General features: G+C 34.0%; 4 protein-coding genes across 9 annotated transcripts; 2 read left to right on the top strand and 2 right to left on the bottom strand.

Moving 5' to 3' along the window:
* Positions 1-304: 304 nt before the first annotated feature.
* Positions 305-3584, bottom strand: LOC111008120 (F-box protein At5g49610). Of its 2 annotated transcripts, none has more exons than XM_022280708.2 (2): positions 3288-3584; positions 305-1720 (listed from the first exon to the last, which is right to left on the bottom strand). In XM_022280708.2, the coding sequence occupies exon 2, from the start codon at positions 1708-1710 to the stop codon at positions 568-570; it is 1143 nt and encodes a 380-aa protein (XP_022136400.1). In that variant the 5' UTR covers positions 1711-1720; positions 3288-3584; the 3' UTR covers positions 305-567. The 2 variants fall into 2 exon arrangements, with proteins under 2 accessions (XP_022136400.1, XP_022136399.1); XM_022280707.2 differs by having other exon boundaries at positions 3283-3584.
* A 4705-nt stretch (positions 3585-8289) lies between these two features.
* LOC111008379 (uncharacterized) lies at positions 8290-9501 on the top strand. The gene has a single exon (XM_022281057.2). It carries the CDS (start codon positions 8361-8363, stop codon positions 9267-9269), a length of 909 nt encoding a protein of 302 aa, XP_022136749.1. The 5' UTR covers positions 8290-8360; the 3' UTR covers positions 9270-9501.
* Positions 9502-10728: 1227 nt separating this feature from the next.
* LOC111008481 (small ribosomal subunit protein uS2) lies at positions 10729-13167 on the top strand. The gene is made up of 6 exons (XM_022281211.2): positions 10729-10886; positions 11020-11168; positions 11384-11646; positions 11826-12023; positions 12150-12357; positions 12826-13167. Exons 2-6 carry the CDS (start codon positions 11030-11032, stop codon positions 12918-12920), a joined length of 903 nt encoding a protein of 300 aa, XP_022136903.1. The 5' UTR covers positions 10729-10886; positions 11020-11029; the 3' UTR covers positions 12921-13167.
* A 1928-nt stretch (positions 13168-15095) lies between these two features.
* LOC111008507 (Tetratricopeptide repeat (TPR)-like superfamily protein) lies at positions 15096-17207 on the bottom strand. Of its 5 annotated transcripts, none has more exons than XM_088117148.1 (2): positions 16071-17207; positions 15096-15566 (listed from the first exon to the last, which is right to left on the bottom strand). In XM_088117148.1, exons 1-2 carry the CDS (start codon positions 16897-16899, stop codon positions 15508-15510), a joined length of 888 nt encoding a protein of 295 aa, XP_087973274.1. In that variant the 5' UTR covers positions 16900-17207; the 3' UTR covers positions 15096-15507. The 5 variants fall into 5 exon arrangements, with proteins under 5 accessions (XP_087973274.1, XP_087973276.1, XP_087973267.1 ...); XM_088117150.1 differs by having other exon boundaries at positions 15096-15560; positions 16071-17205; XM_088117141.1 differs by having other exon boundaries at positions 16105-17204.
* Positions 17208-18279: the final 1072 nt, after the last annotated feature.

Consider the following 18279-nt stretch of genomic DNA (forward strand, 5'->3'; position numbering starts at 1 on the left):
TAACTCGTATAATAGTGTCGTAGTTACAAAGAAAACCAAAATAAATATTGTTTCTAGAAAATATACTTCAATTCAGTAATAATCTATATCCTTTAAATAAAGTACATCGTGTTATATGCAGTAATAAAATTAACGGTAATAAAGTTAATAAAGTTGTAAATTAAAATGAAAATAATTTTTTTTAGTACAACATGTTGGGAAGGGAATTCGAACTCATATAACCTCTTGATTTGAGGTATATGCCAATTACCGTTTAGATATACTCGCTTTGACGTGACGAAGATAATTTATATGTGCATATACATACTTAAAAGGGAAATAATAAATTTAAATTACTTATATTCAATATGTTTTTGCAACAACATCATTACAATTTTACAACACATTGGGGAAATCTGCCCACACAATGAATCCAATGCAAGGATAAATTTCTCAATATACCACAGAGGATCTTATTACCCTCTTTACAACCATAACCATATGATGCTAAAGCAAGTGGTGATTGACACCTCCAATCATGAAGAGAGTTCGATCCTCCATAGAATAATAATGATCATAAATCAATCCCTAATCAAAGCTCATGTTTTCCAAAACTTCAGCAATAACATGATGATCCTCCGCCGGCATCTTCTCCACCGGACACACCCCCGCAAGGCTATTGATATAAGGCAGACACCGCCTGGAGTCGCCCCGACCCGTCGGGCCGCATCCGACGACCCGTTTCACCAGGCTTATTCCCTTCCCTTCCCCCACATCATACAAGACCACATTATTGGCCCCCACAAGAATCACCACCACACGGCCATCATTCACACAAGATAGAACTCTGATCATCATCACCTCCCCATCATCATCGCCATCAATAATCCTCAAATCCCCAAAATCAAGTGGAATTTGACGCTTCAAAACCATGTTAAGCCCCCCATAGACACCCAAATTATAACAGCCGTTCTCTTCCTTTTGTGGCATAATGTAGCACAACTCTCCATCCATCTCCACCAAAGCACCCTCCTCGCCATGCCCAGGAGGCAGCCGGATCTCCCCATGTTGTTCATACTTCAAATCGAACCCGAGAGCAATGCCGTTCGAAGCCTCCCAATACGCGAACCCGTCCACGCAAAACCCATCCCCTCTAAACGCCAATTCCTGATCGTCATCGTAGAAGTATTCGGAGTCAGCCACTCTCCAAGAGTTGGTCCTGGAGGAGTAGATCTCAAAGAAGACAGCTTTGAGAGAATCAGAGGGGACAGCACACACAATTTGGAAGTGGGATTGGAAGTTGTAAGTAGAGGGGCTGAAATGAAGAGCGATAGCAGAGGAGTCTGGGGAGTGGAATAACATGGGGTCGGGGAGTTTGGTCCATTCTTCGGTGGCGGGGTTGCATAGGAAGTAAGTGATGTCCGGGAAAATGGTTTGGCAGCAGAGGAGGCCGTGGGAGGTGGCGCGGATGGTGACGGGGACGGGTAGAAAGGAGAGTGAGGGGACCGGGACGCCGTTCGAGGGCGGGTGGAGGGGAATGAAGAAGGGGTAGTGATAGTGACGATCGTCGGAGAAGAAGAAGCCGGAGGTCTTGGTGAAGTGGGTGGATTGTTGGTGGGCGAGGAAGGGCGATGAGATCCAACGGTTCCAGGATTTGGAGACGGATTTGAATCTATAGAGAGATTTGGCGGGGAGGAAACGTAGGACATGGTTCTTGATCATCTCTTCCATCTCTAGCAAACTACATGATCATAACACAATGAAGTAGAAAAATTAAAATAAACAAAAGAACTAAAATGAAAGGTATCATTAATCAAAAGAGAATTAAAATCGAATGAAATTAGAAGCAAAAAATTATTAAATATGTTGAAATTTGTATTTTTATTATAAGATTCGAAATACATTTATAATTTCTCATTTTTGTTGTTCTAGTTTCTCCAATAATTTTTTCTAAGTATCACCTTAACAATGGAAAATTATAATTAGATGGCAGATGGTTTTTATACCTTCGTATGGATAAAGAGAAATTAAAAACCGTATTTTGTCTAATAATTAATAGATAGAGTGAATTGTATTGATTTTTTCTTTTTCAATAACTAATTTTAAGAAGGTTCAAAATATTTTAATTTCTCTCTCATACCTTGGATGGGGAAAAATTGTAGGCTGCATAACTCTCTAACTATATTACATAATTGTAAAATAAATAAATAAATAACTATACTAAATAATTTCTCCATCAAGATAGAGGCAAATGAATGCTTTATAGAGGCAAATGAATGCTTTTCTTGTCCTATATTTGATCAATTATAAGATTATTAAGCTTAGGGTTCAGTTGCATGATGATTTTTTTTTAATTTATAAAAAAATTAGTTTTATGTGAACCTTTTTTCTTTTTAGTTTCTTTTGATAGTTTAAAAGTCTCACCCCATTGTCAAACCGAGCATAACTCAACGATAATTGACATATACCTCCAATACACACTCGAATCCCTTCCCCCACATGTGTACTAAAAAAAAGTCTCACATCATTTAAAAAATAAAATTACAATTTTAATGGTTTACGCTTTTCAATGGTGGAAAGGAAATGATTTTAGATTCTAGAATTTTAAAATATGAAAATGTTTTTAAATTCTTTACTTTAAACATAGATGAGATTTTTTTTATATACAACCGGTGAAGGAATCGAACTCATGACGTCTTGATTAGAGATTATTGCTTAATTAAACTCATATTGGCCGCTTTGATTAAGATTAGTGCTTTAACGGTCAATATATCTTACTTATTTTCTCCTAGTCTCTTTTATAGCTTAAAGTTGTTCATTGTGGTATGAAATATAATAATTTTAAATATTACATGATTACAATTTCAAATCGAGCTTACTTTTCCTGACGAAAACGAGCAAATTCTACAAAATTTCAGAGAGTTTCAAAATAAGTTATTTAAAATTCTCATATCTTTAATTTGTAGCTAATAAATATAGATTAAAAGGTCTATATTTTCTTTTCCCAACAAAAAATAAAAAAATTAATTGTGTTTATTTCAAATCAGTTTTATTATTTTAGATGATGAGATAAAAAAATAAAATTATTTCTGGATCATTAAGATTAAAGTTGGAAACTTTGTTCATTTTGTTCCAAAAGAAAAAGGAAATACTAAATCTAAAACCAAAATTTGAAAACGGTTTCAGTTTCAACAGATAATGAACTTCAGTCCAATCAATCACTGTGAGACTAATTTTAACCTAATTAAAAAAAAAGGATTAACAATTAAGGCATCGAGTCAAGAACAGAAACGAAATCCAAACCTGACCAGAAAATCGCTCTGTTCCTTCTGCTCTGTTGACCAAACTGAACCGCCGGAGAATAAAATCAACGACGAGAGAATTCGAATCGCAGCGTCGACGGATACGTCCTAGTTTCCGAAATGATCGGCGATCAGGCGACGGAGATTGGAGCGAAAGAGCGAGGCGATTAATCGGAAATTGATGAAAGTAATAAGAAATATCGTCGCCTTCGCCTTCGCATGGTCGATTTCTCTGCGATTTCGTCAAAGTCTACGCGTAGTGTGACTTTTTCCTCGCGGGCGAACCTGCCAAGAAAACGGTGCTTGTCCGTGGACTTCTACTCAAATTTCCCACAAATCATCTTTAAATTTTAGACCATTCAATTTCATTTTTCAATAAACCTATCTTAATTACGAGTTTTAAAATATTTTCTTTTAATTCTTCTGCTCTCCGAACTCAAGTTATAAATTATTTTCTTTTAATTCTTCTGCTCTCCGAACTCAAGTTATAAATTATTTTATTACATGTGTTTTACTCCCTATTGTTTGAGGCGTTCTTTTTTCTTTATTTTTAATTTGATTCATATTGTGTTTGGGAAGTTTTAACTCGTTGGTTATGTTTTTTAACGGTTTTTAATTATACCATTTATGTCGATAAATATTAAAATTAGTGATGATGAGTGAGTTAACCAAATTTAAAAAAGGATAGGTATTCCACCTTGTACTCAGTATAATCTTCCACTCAACTTCAAAGCCACCATAATGGACATACGATCTCATTCTCACATGTTATACTGAAAAAACAAATAGGTTTCAAGTAAATTACTTGTCATACAATTGATTTTCTTGTCTTGCTAATTAGTTTTCTTTTTCTTTTATTTAAAGTAAGAGATCGGTAGTTTAATAAATTTAAAATTTTTTCATGAATGCATTTTGTATTTCTTTTTGTAAGTTCCCTTTAGTTCTTGTGATTTAGTATTATATTTGTTTACTTTAATGGAGGTGTTTTCTTCCCTGAGGAGACTTTGCTTTTTCGGAAAAAAAATGAGGTAGGAGGTTGCGGCATAAAAAGAGAGAAAAAAAAAGTGGACAAATGATCAGGGAAATTTGTTTCAGAATTTAAGTTCTTTTTAGTTATAATAAACATATTTGTTTTAGTTTAGATTTGAAATAATTTGTTTTTTTTTAATATTTTTGAATGGATATCTTTCCAAATTTTTTTATTTACTTTGCAAATTTTAATCTATTAAGTTTATTTGATTTAAATAAATGATTTTATTCTTACATGTATTTGGCATTACTATTTGTTAAAAATATTATATTATTATTAATATAATATCATGTTAAATTACAAGGAAATAATAATAAAATATTATACTTTCTTTTCATTTCCATAAACATCAAATTTTAATGATCAAAATTTATTTCATTCAAAACACAATTAATTGAATATGTTCAAGTTGGAAAGTCAAATATTTGTTTTTTTTTCCCTAGATACATGTAACTCAACAGGCGGAGCTATAGTCTCATCGGCGAAAGTCAAATATTTGTTGCATAGAGACTAAAATAGAATTCAATGCTAAATGAGATCTAAATGATTTTTAACCTATATGATAAAAATGTTAAATTACAAGTTTAGTTCATGAACTTTCAAATTCGTTGTCTATAATATATTCCTTAACGTAAAAAGTGTCTAATAAGTTCTTAAACTTTCAATTTTGTGCCTCATAGGTCCATAAATTTTAAAAGTATGTAATAGATCTCAAACTTTTAATTTTGTACTTAATAAATCTATCGGCCATTCAACATTTTTTTTAAAATACCGGATTTATTAAGCATAAAATTCAATTTCCTGTCCAATAGAATTATAAACTTTCAAATTTGTGTTTAATAAATCTGTAAATTAAAAAAAAATCTCTAATAAGTCAATCACATATCATATACAAAATTTGAAATTAAAAAATTTATTAGACATAAAGTTGAAAATTTTTAAAATTAAACATATAATATAAATTTAAAAGTTGGAAGAATAAACTTTATTCCAAATAAAAATATTAGAAAGGAAAAAAAAATTAAAACACCGAAATTCTATTTCTTTGGTTGTGGAAAATATAATAAAGGAAGTAGGAAAATCCGGAGACCTTGAAAGTCGCCTAAGAGCGGAGCAGACAACAAACCTGTGGATGCGATTATATGTTCTTCTTTGAGGATCAAACCAAAACCTCCGTACTCACTTTTCCAAGTTTTTTACCTCACAATTAACGGTGTGAGTAAATAGTAAAAAGTTAAAATTAGGATTGAAGCAATTTATTAATTTCATTAGAAAAAGATAAATGTTTCAGTCAAGCCCATTTCACTTTTTACTCTTTTATCCCACGTTAATTTTTATATTGGAAACATTAAATATTCGAATCTCCATGTGATAAGATGTTGAATTAAGAAAAAGTTGAAGGGTAAAAAACCATTTAGTACAATATATTTCATATTTATATTCCAAAGATAAAATTTAAGACGCTGTTTGATAATTATTTCGTTTTTAATTTGTAGTACTTGAAATTATGTTTATTCATAATTTCTTTAATTAATATGTTTTTACTTTCTTTACCCATTTGAATTCCTAGCTATATTTTGAAATTAAAAACAAGTTTTAAAATTTTTTTCTTTTCAAAATTTGGTTTAGCAAATAGATATTAAAACAAAGAAATACAGAGGAAAAAATAATATTTACCAACTTAATTTTCAAAAATCGAAAATATAAGATAGAAATAATTATCGAACATAACTTTTAAGTTATTTTCTTTAAGCATTACAATTCAAACGCCTCCAACTTTCATATGTGTTATTATTAATAACGTGCAATTACAGTATATCTTAATAAGTTGAGCTATATTAAGGTCAAGTTTAAATTATCTCTCGATCGTGATTTTGCTTTACAAACAATATCAAAGTATATTTGGTATACAAACACCGGACATTATTTTTTGTTGGGTGGATAGTAAGAATTTTATGCTGTCCACCATTAAGTTTTTAACCAGTAGCAGAGGGACGAGAGAGCAAGAAGATGACTTTTTTTTTTAAACTTTATTCAAGAAATAAACACATGTAAAAAATTTAATGGTGGATAGTAGGAGACGAGTTAGTAGGAAAGTCTATTAGGACAATAGACCTCTTGTACTTCTAAATGATATTACGTAATTTCACATATAAGACCTTATAACATCGAACATGGATATTCCTGAGTTCCAACGGGCGCGGGACTACGTTATTTTTCCATGCAAATGCTCCTTCCAAAATATATGATGTAGATGCTTCATACGAATATACATGGGATATAAACAAGTGCTGTAAATATAATATATGATGTTGATGCTTCATACGATGGAGGAGAGACATTTGAGTGTAAACAAGGCAAAAGATTTGGTGAAACCGTGAAGGACTCGTAGAAAAAGGGACAAAAGAGAAGATATGGAAAAAAAGAATGGTCAAAAAGTGAAAAGACGACACAAATTGCAAGCAAAAATGATGATTTTGTTTCATTGGATCCCCACTTTAGATTATGAGAAGAGCTTCTTTGGATTGACTTTTTTGAAAATAAATGTCTTTTCATGCACCTCTGATACAATATTAGAATTGGAAAAAATTGCCTATTTGCTAGTAAAAAGCACCACCTACAAAGCTACTAGTGAGTAGCAAACTTTTCTTTTTTCTTTGCTAATTGTTTGTTTACAATTAGTTTTCTTAGATTATGGTTCTTTAACATTGTGTTTTTCAAACTTTTTTGCCCCAACCGAACTTGGTTTCAATTTTGTCATTTATATTTTAGGTTTTGATCTACTAACCACCGTACAAAATTTGACCACTAAGAGAGATGAATGTATAAATAACATAAGAGAGATATATTTAAAAAAAAAAAACTATCCATTTCTTAATTGTGATGAGTAGGAAGATACAACTAACCCGTTAGCACCTAATTACTATTTGGAAAATACTTGATTTCTTATTAGCAAAGACCAAATTTTGTTCTTATTGACTGAGTTTGTATGGTGAGTGCAAACAAAGTAACAAAGTCTCACATTGACTAGGAAATGAGGTGATCATAGGTATATAAGATAGGGGACAATTATCTCCACTCGTATGAAGCATTTTGGGTAAAATAAAAAATAAAGTCGTGAGGGTTATGTCCAAAACGAATAATATCATATTAGGGGTACTGTTATCATTGACATTTACCACCATTGAAAAATTGACATTTAGTTAGTTTCAAACTTGTCCCTTTATGTTTTGAAATTTTCAATTTCACCTCAATCTTTTAATCCCCTTACATTTTGAATTAGACAATTTATAGGGGAGGAGTTTTGTTTAAATAAATTGAAAATTTGGGAGATCAACTTTTAAAAAGGTTGGAGATAAAATAGAAACTAACAAACAAGGGTAGCTCAGTTAAATTATAAAATTGGTCTTAATTGTTTGAGCACGTCTTTATAGATTTAAATTAATCCATATTTTCTATAAGTACAACAATATGTGAGGTGGAGATTCGAACCTGATATCTTTTGGTCGAAATATATGTTTTGACTAGTTGAGCTATGTTCAGGTTAGCTAAATCCAATTGTATATGATTAAGTAAAATTAATCCTTCCGATCTTATTTATTACCATATTAAATACACAACAGATATTATTTACGTGACAATGAGTCAATATTTACGATAAAATATATGAGTTGTTGAGTAAGTAAAAGATAGTTTAGACACAAATTGTGAAGTTTAATGAAATCAAACTACAATGGACTCTTGAGATCATAAAGACCAAATTGGAACTAAACTCAACTCAACAAAGTTTATAATTTAATCTTAAATTAAAAAGTTTATATGCAGCATAAAATAAGATAATTTGTCGGAGTAAGATACTTATGTTTAATCGAAAGGTTGTGGGTTCAAATCCTCGCTCCAACGTACTGTACTTGAAAAAAATTGCAATTTTACCAAAATAACATAATTTTAATAGAATATTTTTCATATATATATATATATATATATATATATTCAGCTGATGAACAACACAAAAGAGGACAAAGTGGGGAGCGAAAGAGTAGGAGATAATGGGAAACCAGTTCAAATTCAGAATCCCTTCCTTCCAATTCCAATGCTGCCGCTCCAACGACATTTCCGTCGTCCCCACTGACCCACCGCCGTCAAAACCCCACCACTCCTCCCTCAGGCGCCACGTGTCCTCCGCCTTCAGAACCGCCGCGTGCGGCTGCAGATCAACGTCCACCAACTCCGACGAAGACCAAATTACCAAATCATCCCCGAGACTCCCTCCGCACGTGCCAGCCACGCCCCTCCCTGGACGGCACGACGACGTTTCGGCTCCGCCGAAGCATCGACGGCGCAAGAAGAAGAAATCAACGCCGCTAAGACTCCGATTCAGCACCTCGTCGGCGGAGAGCGGACTATTCAGCAGTGAATCGTTCGACGAACTGGACGAATTAGAAGAAACCGAAACCCTAATTTCTTCATCCAAAACCATCTCCACCACCGACGACGACTCATCCTCGGAATTCAACACTCAATTGGAAACCATACGCGAGAATCCGTACAAAATCAAGGCCAACAAGAAGAAACAGAGGAAGAAACGACGTCGTGGCGGGAAGCAGCAGAGGAAGACGAAGACGAAGGAATCGCCGTCGCCATCGCCATCGCCGGAAATTGAGTCACCGGCGAGGCTGTCGGTGTTCCAGAGGCTGATTCCGTGCACGGTGGAGGGGAAGGTTAGAGAAAGCTTCGCGGTGGTGAAGAAATCGGAAGATCCGTTCGAAGATTTCAAGAGATCGATGATGGAGATGATAATGGAGAAGGAGATGTTCGATGAGAAGGATTTGGAGCAGCTTCTTCACTGCCTGCTGTCGCTGAACGACAGGGAACACCATGGGATCATCGTCGAAGCTTTCTCTGAGATTTGGCAGTCGCTGTTCTGTAGAAGATCGACGAGTCGTTCAAGCTTCTGACAAAACTACAAAAGCCAAATTCTACATGTCGCACTCGCATTCGCACCCTCTTTTTTTCCACGTAAAATCAGAACCTTCTCATCAGCTCTCAAGGTCTTCTTAATTAGTGGTTCGGATTCTTCGATCTTAAAGAAATGAGTAGATATTTTAACCTTGCTGTTGATCATGTCGGTAAATTTTAATATTTTCAAGAGTAAAACTCAGAAGTACTATCCTTCTTCTCTAAAAGAAATTTGTGCGGTATAATTTTCTTTTTGTTGAGTCACGAAGGTTTAGAATTTTGACATAATCACTTAAATGCATAAACATATATAAATTTATTCTTGTCTAAACGAATTGCATTCCCTTCAGTACATTGTAAATATTCAAAGTTAAAGTATTTTAAATCTAATGTGCATCTAGCAATGTTGTACCATAGACGAATATGGTGTTATTTAAGATTTATATTGTAAATACTACCTAACAAGTATATAAAGATGGTATGGCATGTGGCCAAATATTCCTATTGAATGACTTAGTGTAAGTTGTAGGGATATAATTTATTTGAGAATAACATTTTTTTTTTGGTTAAATATGAATAGAGAGACATTCGAGTGTAAAGCACACCAATTTGGTGAAAAAAAAACCATTTTGAAAAGGACAAAATGAAAAAAATAAAATAAAAGAAAAAGGTCAAAAGTTGAAAGACAAATTGCATGAAAAAATGATGATTTTGTTTCCTTGGATCCCCACATTGCATCATGAAACCTTCTTTACGTTTGTTGCAATTGGGTGGTTGCTTTGTCTCTAAAATTTATTTTATTTCCATTATTGAGATTTTATAATATTTTATTTTTATAACTAAAATTTTAAAATATTTATTTGAATCTTTATAATTTTTTAAAAATAATTGTTCATTAAATTATGCTGATCTTGCCTTTTTAATCCTCAACTGATGATTTTGAAGTCTTCCACCCCTTAATTGAGTGTTCCGTAGGATTTCCAAAAAATTCGAGTTTAGGGGTAAAGTAAACTTTAGCAACAGTAAGAATTACTACTTACGTCAGCACTTGACTAACTTATAAGAACCTCCTCCTCCAACAAGAAGAATCTGACTTAAACAAGTTTAAGATAAAAAAAAAATGAACCAATAAAAAACTCTTGCTGACAACGAATAAAGATATCTTAAATCATGATTTTTTTTCCTCGAAAGGATCTTAATCTAGAAGGGTAAAACAAATGAACTAAACCAACCAGTCGAATCAAATCGAATTCTTCAATTAATTTTTTTAGCTAATTCGTTCTTACCAAACCGAATAATAATAAGTGATTTGTCGATGGTCCAACATACTTTGGATTAAACCAAATTAAACCGAATCGAACCAATGAAATAATATGGTTGATTATTTAAATAAAATTTAATTATTTCAATAGTATCATTTATCCAGAAATTATACTTAATTATATAAAAAAGAAACCCTTTAGGCTAGTGGCGTTCTTGAAATTACCTCAAAAGTTTCAATAAAACCTAACCTACTACTTGGCATCTTCATTCATCTGAAGCCGCCCGCCCGATCTCACTGTTTCTGCTCTATCTCGCCGGCGGCGGTAATTTGCACTCTGTCGGCCATCTCTCCGGTGAGTTTGCTTTATTTTCCCCCGTGTTTTCCCCTTCAGTTTTTGTTATTTTTTTTTCCTTCCAGATTTTTGTTCGTCTCTTTTATGATAGTTCAGTATAAGTATTGATATTCTAGCAAATCTTGATTCACAGAGATTCGACAATGGCGACTGGAACAGCGCAGCGTCAACTCTCGCAGAAGGAGGCTGACATTCAGATGATGTTAGCCGCCGAGGTTCATCTAGGAACCAAAAATTGCAATTTCCAAATGGAACGATACGTTTTCAAGCGCCGGAACGATGGTATGTTGCGGATATACTTCATTCACAGTCGTTCGAATTAGTACAGGACTTCCTATAGATTGATTAGTTCAAATTCGTTATTCCTTTTTCTCTCTGTTATTGGCGGTGGTTTCGCTTGGACTGAAACGTTAAGTGCTATGATTCTCTCTAGACCAGAATGTGATCATAACTTCATCAATAATCATGAATGATTCTTTTTAATTCTCTGTATGTAGGAATATACATTATTAACCTTGGTAAAACATGGGATAAACTTCAGATGGCTGCCAGAGTTATTGTGGCAATTGAGAATCCTCAGGACATTATTGTTCAGTCTGCCAGGCCTTATGGTCAGAGAGCTGTTTTGAAGTTTGCACAATACACTGGTGCTCATGCTATAGCTGGGAGGCACACCCCTGGAACGTTCACCAACCAGCTTCAGACCTCATTCAATGAGCCACGTCTTTTGATACTTACTGATCCTAGAACTGACCATCAGGTGGTTAAACATTTTTAAAAGTCGATAATAGTCTGCAGGGTTATAAGTTTATCTTCAAGAGGGCAGTATTCTGTTGCCAGTTATAGATTTAGTCTTGTATGTTCTCTTAGTTTTAGTTATAGCTGACTTCACTTATTGCTGCTATTTATGTTGCTTGGTTGGTTTCTTGCTTTTTGCAGCCCATCAAGGAAGGTGCTCTTGGAAACATTCCTACAATTGCTTTTTGCGACACTGATTCGCCAATGCGGTATGTTGATATTGGGATTCCCGCTAATAACAAAGGGAAACATAGCATAGGATGTCTATTCTGGCTTTTGGCGAGGATGGTTTTGCAGATGCGTGGAACAATCCGTGCTGGGCACAAATGGGATGTGATGGTAACTTCAGAATTTTATTTAATATCTGAACTTGAGAAACCTGAAATTTGAAATGAACAGTTGATTGTTTGAACTTAAAATCAAAGGCTTGGACTGAATGAATGAATGCACGTGTGTGTTGTGTAGGTTGATTTGTTTTTCTATCGGGAGCCTGAGGAGGCTAAGGAGGAAGAAGAAGAGGCTGTTGCACCCCCTGATTATGGTATTGCAGATTTTGGTGCTGCTCCGCTTGCTGTAGATCAATGGGCTCCTGATGCTCAATGGGGTGCCTCTGATGTGGTTCCAGCTGCTGCTGCTGCTCCAGCTTCTAATGTTGAATGGGCCCAAGAGCCAGGTTGAATCCAAGCCTTTTCTTTTATGATTTATTTGAATGTTTATGTGCCTATTGGTGTGTTTTTCCACCCCAAACTCCTCCGGAGGGGCAGTCCAGTTTACAAGGACTTGGAGTCTCTTAGTCATACTGGCTTAGAGGTCTGAAGTTCGAATTGTCCAATGAGTTTAATACCAAAAATCCTTGATGTCTCTCGGCTCCGGATCTTGGGGTGGGCACGGATGCCTTTGAATATAAGGGAGCAAACTCCTGACTCCCTGTTATAAAAAAAAAAAAAGTAGTACCTCTTACTTCCAATGACCTTGTAGTCTGCCATTGCATAATTTTTGTATTTCAGACATGATTGTTCAGGAAGTTGTTAGATGCAACCAGTTATATTGTTTGTCTGTTTTAGGCCAACGGAACAAAGGTTAAGATCTTTGTAGTACTTACTGGTTTTTTTTTTTTTTTTTTTTTTTTTGCCTTTTTCAGTGGCTTTAGGAGCAGCAGACGGATGGGATGCTGCAGTAGCACGACCACCAGCACCTCCAGTTGAAGCCGGTGCACCTCCAGCCTCCGATTGGTAATGAGCGGAGCTCTCTCTCGCTCAGAATTTTGATTTGTCATTATGAGTAGAAACGTCGTCTGATTAGTCGAGCGTTGTCGAGCGTAAGCTGGTTCAGACACTATGTTAGAGTAGTAGCACCCATCTTTTTTTAGTTTCAAAATTGACTGGGGTATAATGTCCACCCTTTTTTTCTGTTTCCAAGTTGACTCGTATTTTCCTGTTTCCTAGTCCAGTTTTAGATTTCAAGATTGAATTTTTGACTTCAACGTTGGCATCTTGATCCAATTCTTTCTTAGGATAAATTATTCTTACTGTTTACTCAGATGCCAAATACTTTATCATGTTCTAATCTAAAATTTAAAATCTAAATTGACGTGATAATTAATGTCTCAAATTTATCCTAAAAATGATGACTTCTTTCACATTTTCTCTATGTTAAAGGTCAACTATAGTATTGAAAATTTTAAAAAGATAGAAGTATTTTCGAAATAAAAGCAAAGATCAATTATTTATTTATGTACTTTTTAATTTAACATTTTTCTGTGACCATTAGCCTCAAAAGGCTTGAAAAATTTTTGGTTTCTTAAACAGTAAGGACCAAAAAATCACCTAGTTTAGACACGAGAGAGACATAAGTCTTGGTCATCTTTCAAAAACTGACAATCCATTATTTAAAAATAATAATGATAATGGTGAGACAAAATTGATTATTTCTTAGCAACGCCCAAATAAATAATATAGCAATACGAGTAGAAGTCAACATCTCAAAATCACGAACCATGGAACTCAGTTTTATTTGTGTCCTTCCTCGTACACGCCTTGGCGCCGCCTCTCATTGGTGCCCAGATATTGGTCCCGCGAGCCGTATTCCCCGATTTTGTGATTGATCTGAAGAAGCAGTACATTCTCTACGCCATCTCCGCTGCGAAGCCGAAGCTGTGTATGCACACCACTTGTTTGATCTATGGCGTCTCCCTCTTCTCTGCTATGGTATTCTATTCTTACTCTTCTGCTCATGTCGTCTTGGCACTGTGTTCTGACTCTAGGCCTTTGAAGATCGAAGTTGATCTAATAGATCTTTGAGTTTAATTGCGGGTTCAAGGTAAATTTCTAAAACAAAAATAAGTTTTTGGATGCGTTTTGTTTTGTTTTGGTTGGTAACTAAGCATGAAAAACACAAACTAAACATTTAATTATATCTAAAATAATATTAATTGTATTTTAATTGATTCATTAACCCATCATATTATTATATTTTACATTTTATAGTTTAACAAAAATGAAGAGTTAATAACATGATATAATATATTTATTAAAGTTCATGTAATTCTACATTTTAAAATTTCAAAATTAAAATGCATAAAAATTTGTTTTCAAAATTTCTACTGTTTAAATCACATGATCCGATAACAGTTTTCAATTCAGTGAATCTGAATTGAATACCAAACATGTCTTTAATGTTTCGGTTTCTCATTTAGTTTTTTGTTTTCAGAGTGCTATAACAGCTGAATTGATAGGGTCAAAGCGAGCATCTGATACACATATATCTCCCTTTCTTGCGTTTGGGACTTTTAGCCACCCCACGCGGGCTGCTGCCGCTGCACTCCGGCAACATTACCACCACGGGCGGCATTACACCCTCCATGAGCAGAAAAAAGAAAGCTTGAGAAAATGCCATGCTACTCTGGCAATTTATGTGTTATTTCTCTTATATTCAATTTTGTTCTCTGAGGCCTTTTTAAAAAAATTGTAATACTCTTGCACATTAAAACGTTTGCACACAAACTTGAGATTTTCTCCTTTTTAATGAGAATAGTATTTCTATACAGAGCGAGAAAGAACCCTCAATTTCAACAGTATCTCACCTCATGATGATGGCCACATTGCAAGAAATATCAAAATCTCTATTCTTATGGAGATGTCAATATAAAATTGAATAAACTATCAATGAAGATATTGTCATTTTATTACTCTGCTGCAAACTAGAGAATTGAACTTGTAGGCAAATTGTTGTCATGCCTGTCGTTTGAATGTTGCATGAAGTCTCTTTCCTAGTTACCAAGTTTACTAATTGTGTACCATATAAATTCATACTTCTAAAATCCAACTCTAAAGACAAACAAACATAATTCAGTGGTTATTGACATTTATCTCTTACCTAGAGATCACGAGTTCGAAATCCCCACCCCACATGTTGTACTAAAAAAAATTATTATAAATTTACAAACTATAATAAATAATACAAAAATTTCAATTCTACCATCAACCTTTCAATTTGTTTTAAAAAAATACATTTCCATTAAAGAGAAAATTGAAATGTGCCGTGGTAGAGAATTGGATGATGAGTTGTAAAATAGAAGTGTCAATTTGGAGGTTAGGATAAAATATTGTTCCTTCCGTCGATCATTTTTTCATTTTTTTTCATTTTTTTTTTGTTCTCCTAACTTCCAAGTTCCAACTCATCCCTCTCCAAAATCTAACCATCCACAAACCAGCCCATTGTAATGCAGTTTTGTAAATTAAGCAATAAATTGGAATCGGCTCTGAATCTGTCATAAAAAGAGATTGGAGCTTTTACAACTCCAGATTCCCATATGACTGCTCTCTCAATTAGGCTTCCTCCAGTGCCAAAGGCATAACACCAATTGTTTGCAGCAATCTGCAACTTCCAGAACAAAACCAATTCAATTTAGGCACAAAAAGAATCAGCCAATACAGACACAGAGAAGAAACCCTTCAACTCAAAATCAACAAAATCCAATTAACACTCATGCTTTAGCTTCATCATCAGCAACAGAAGCCAAACCAAGACTCTCCTCAACTCTTATCCAAGCATTCAAAGAATTAGGAGGGAACTTCTTCCTCACTGTCCTGATTAATCCCTTTGCTTCTTTCATCTTCTTCTTCTCCACTAACCCCTCCACCAAAATTTTCATCGTGTTAAAATCAGGAATCTTATGCATCTTCACACTCTCCTTGAAAACCCTATACCCTTTCTCAAACTCCCCATTTCTACAGAGATAATATATCAATGTTCTAAAAGTTGCAGCATTCTTATTACACCCATTTCCCTCCATGTCCTCATAGACCTTCCTTGCCTCATCAATCATCCCATTTTTGCAGTAACAAGTCATCAAGTAATTATAACTAATGGTATCGGGTTTCAAACCTGAATTAGCCATTTCCTCGATCAGAGATTGTACCTGTTCTGGTTTGCCGCCATGTTCATGCATCAGTCTAACGTTATAGGCCCCCACATCAATCTCGCACCCTTTTGAGATCATCATGTTCCAGATTTTCTCGGCCTCCTCGCTCTCGCCCTTCCTGTATAGAGAATCCAATATGGTTGTGAATGTCACTGCAGTTATCTCCACGCCATTCTTCTCCATCTCTCTTACAATCTGTATGGCCTTCTGAGGGGAACCCGCTTCGCAATGGGATTTAACCAGGATCCCGTACGAGATCTTATCAGGAGAAATTTTGAATCTCTTGGGAATTTCATCGAACAATTGAGGAACCTTGTCGAATAGCTTCGAATGGTTACAGGCGGATAACAGAGCATTGAAGGAAATCGCCGATCGAGGAGTTCCTAAATCCTCCATCTGATTATACGTCCTCATAGCGTGCTCGAACATGCCGGCTCGACCATAAGATCGAATCAAGGTGGACAAAAAGGGCTCCTGAGTGATCTTGGGGTCATTTTTATGGGACTCGATTAGGGATTCGACATCGTCGAATCGACGGGCCTTAGCAAGGCGCCGAATGGTGAGTTCCTGAGCGTAGCGAGAAGAGACAGGGGAGGTGTAGTGATTGGAAACAGAAGAGTAAATGTCCAAAGCTTTATCGGGATCATACTCGGTTCTGAGTTTGGATTTAGCTTTTGAAATGGATATGGAAGAAGTCGCCGGTACTGTGGCGGTAGAGGAGGATTCGGCGGCAGCGGCGGCGGCTGACGTAGATAGGCGACGGATGTGGCGGGCGGAGATAGAGAACGACATTTCTAGGGTTTAAAGTCTGTGTGTGGAAGTCTCAGCCCAGCAGCAGAGCATGGTTTTAGATGTTTCCAACGAGAAAAGTTGGGATTTAGAATTTTTTTTTTTCAGAATAATTTATAAATTTCCCCCCTAAAAAATAATTGAAAAAACAAAGATGATTTCTGGCATATTTTAATCCAAATGTTTAATCTCTCTCTCTCTCTCAATTTTTGCATAAATAACTTACGTCTAAACATTGGTTAAAAAAAGATTTGATTTCAAAGTAATCCTCTAACATTTTTTCTAATACATAATAATCTAGCATTTGAATGAGCTCCTATGAACTAAAAAAAAAATTAATTCTTCTAGTTTAAAATTAGTAATAACTTAATCATTAATGTTTTAAAAAAAACATTAAAAAGCTACTATAATTAAATTGTTACAAACTTTAAACTACAAGATTTAAATCGTTATTACAACACTAAGCATATTTTGGTAACTAAATACCATTATGAAATTATTTGTTAATATGTAGTTTTTTGTTTATTAGTTTAACTAAAGGTGTGTTTAGTAATATATTTGTAAACTAGTGTAGTTACCAATTAAATATTTAGTACAATATAAAATAATATTAATTAATTTACTAACATTTTTTTTATAAATTTTGTATAATTATTATTTTACCATATTATATAATTTTATAGTATATTATATTTTACATGTTTTAATTTAAAAAAAAAATAAAATAAGTTTATAGCATGAAATAATAGATTTATCAAAAATTTTATCTTTTTCTCAAATATAATTATGCATTTCAAAACTTCAAATTCAAAACATTGAAACATAAAAATATTGTTTTTCAGAAATTTAGAAGCAAATTTGTCAAACATCTTAAATTTAAAAACAATAAACAGAATCTGAATGGCCAACCGAACAAACCTTAAATTATCTAAAGTTCTCTTATAATTAATCATTATATATCATCAATACATGTACAAACACTATATATAGTTAAACATTTGAATTTTTCCCCACATGAATTAATTTATGAAACTTTAAAACTTAAATTTAAATTTAAGTAATGTTTCCATTGTATTAATTTATGAAAAATTAATCCATATGTATTATTCTATTAATTAATATAAAAAGAGAATAAAAAATGAAAGATATGTAGTATTTTTAACAATTATATATATATATATATATATATATATATATATAGCAAAGTTGATAGATGTTACATCATAGGGAGGGGGTTGCCTATTATGAAGTGATCTTACTGCCTCAACAACATGAGAGAAACTGTCTTGTCCCACCTTAGATATGGCATACTGTTATGTCGACCCATAGTGGTTAAATAGTTTTTATATTTTTTACATCTTCAAACACGTTTTCACCTTGGTT

This window comes from Momordica charantia, assembly GCF_013281855.1.
Source record: "Momordica charantia cultivar OHB3-1 chromosome 10 unlocalized genomic scaffold, Mcharantia_2.0 BLBB01000010.1, whole genome shotgun sequence".
In the NCBI taxonomy this organism is placed as follows: Eukaryota; Viridiplantae; Streptophyta; class Magnoliopsida; order Cucurbitales; family Cucurbitaceae; genus Momordica; species Momordica charantia.

What these genes read in the sequence shown, in the direction of transcription:
- LOC111008120 (XM_022280708.2), bottom strand. Translation starts at nt 1,710, where the DNA reads ATGGAAGAGATGATCAAGAACCATGTCCTACGTTTCCTCCCCGCCAAA.
- LOC111008379 (XM_022281057.2), top strand. Translation starts at nt 8,361, where the DNA reads ATGGGAAACCAGTTCAAATTCAGAATCCCTTCCTTCCAATTCCAATGC.
- LOC111008481 (XM_022281211.2), top strand. Translation starts at nt 11,030, where the DNA reads ATGGCGACTGGAACAGCGCAGCGTCAACTCTCGCAGAAGGAGGCTGAC. An exon ending in TTTCAAGCGCCGGAACGATG is followed by an intron (nt 11,169 to 11,383) that starts GTATGTTGCGGA and finishes CTCTGTATGTAG; the next exon opens with GAATATACATTATTAACCTT. An exon ending in TGAATGGGCCCAAGAGCCAG is followed by an intron (nt 12,358 to 12,825) that starts GTTGAATCCAAG and finishes TGCCTTTTTCAG; the next exon opens with TGGCTTTAGGAGCAGCAGAC.
- LOC111008507 (XM_022281243.2), bottom strand. Translation starts at nt 16,899, where the DNA reads ATGTCGTTCTCTATCTCCGCCCGCCACATCCGTCGCCTATCTACGTCA.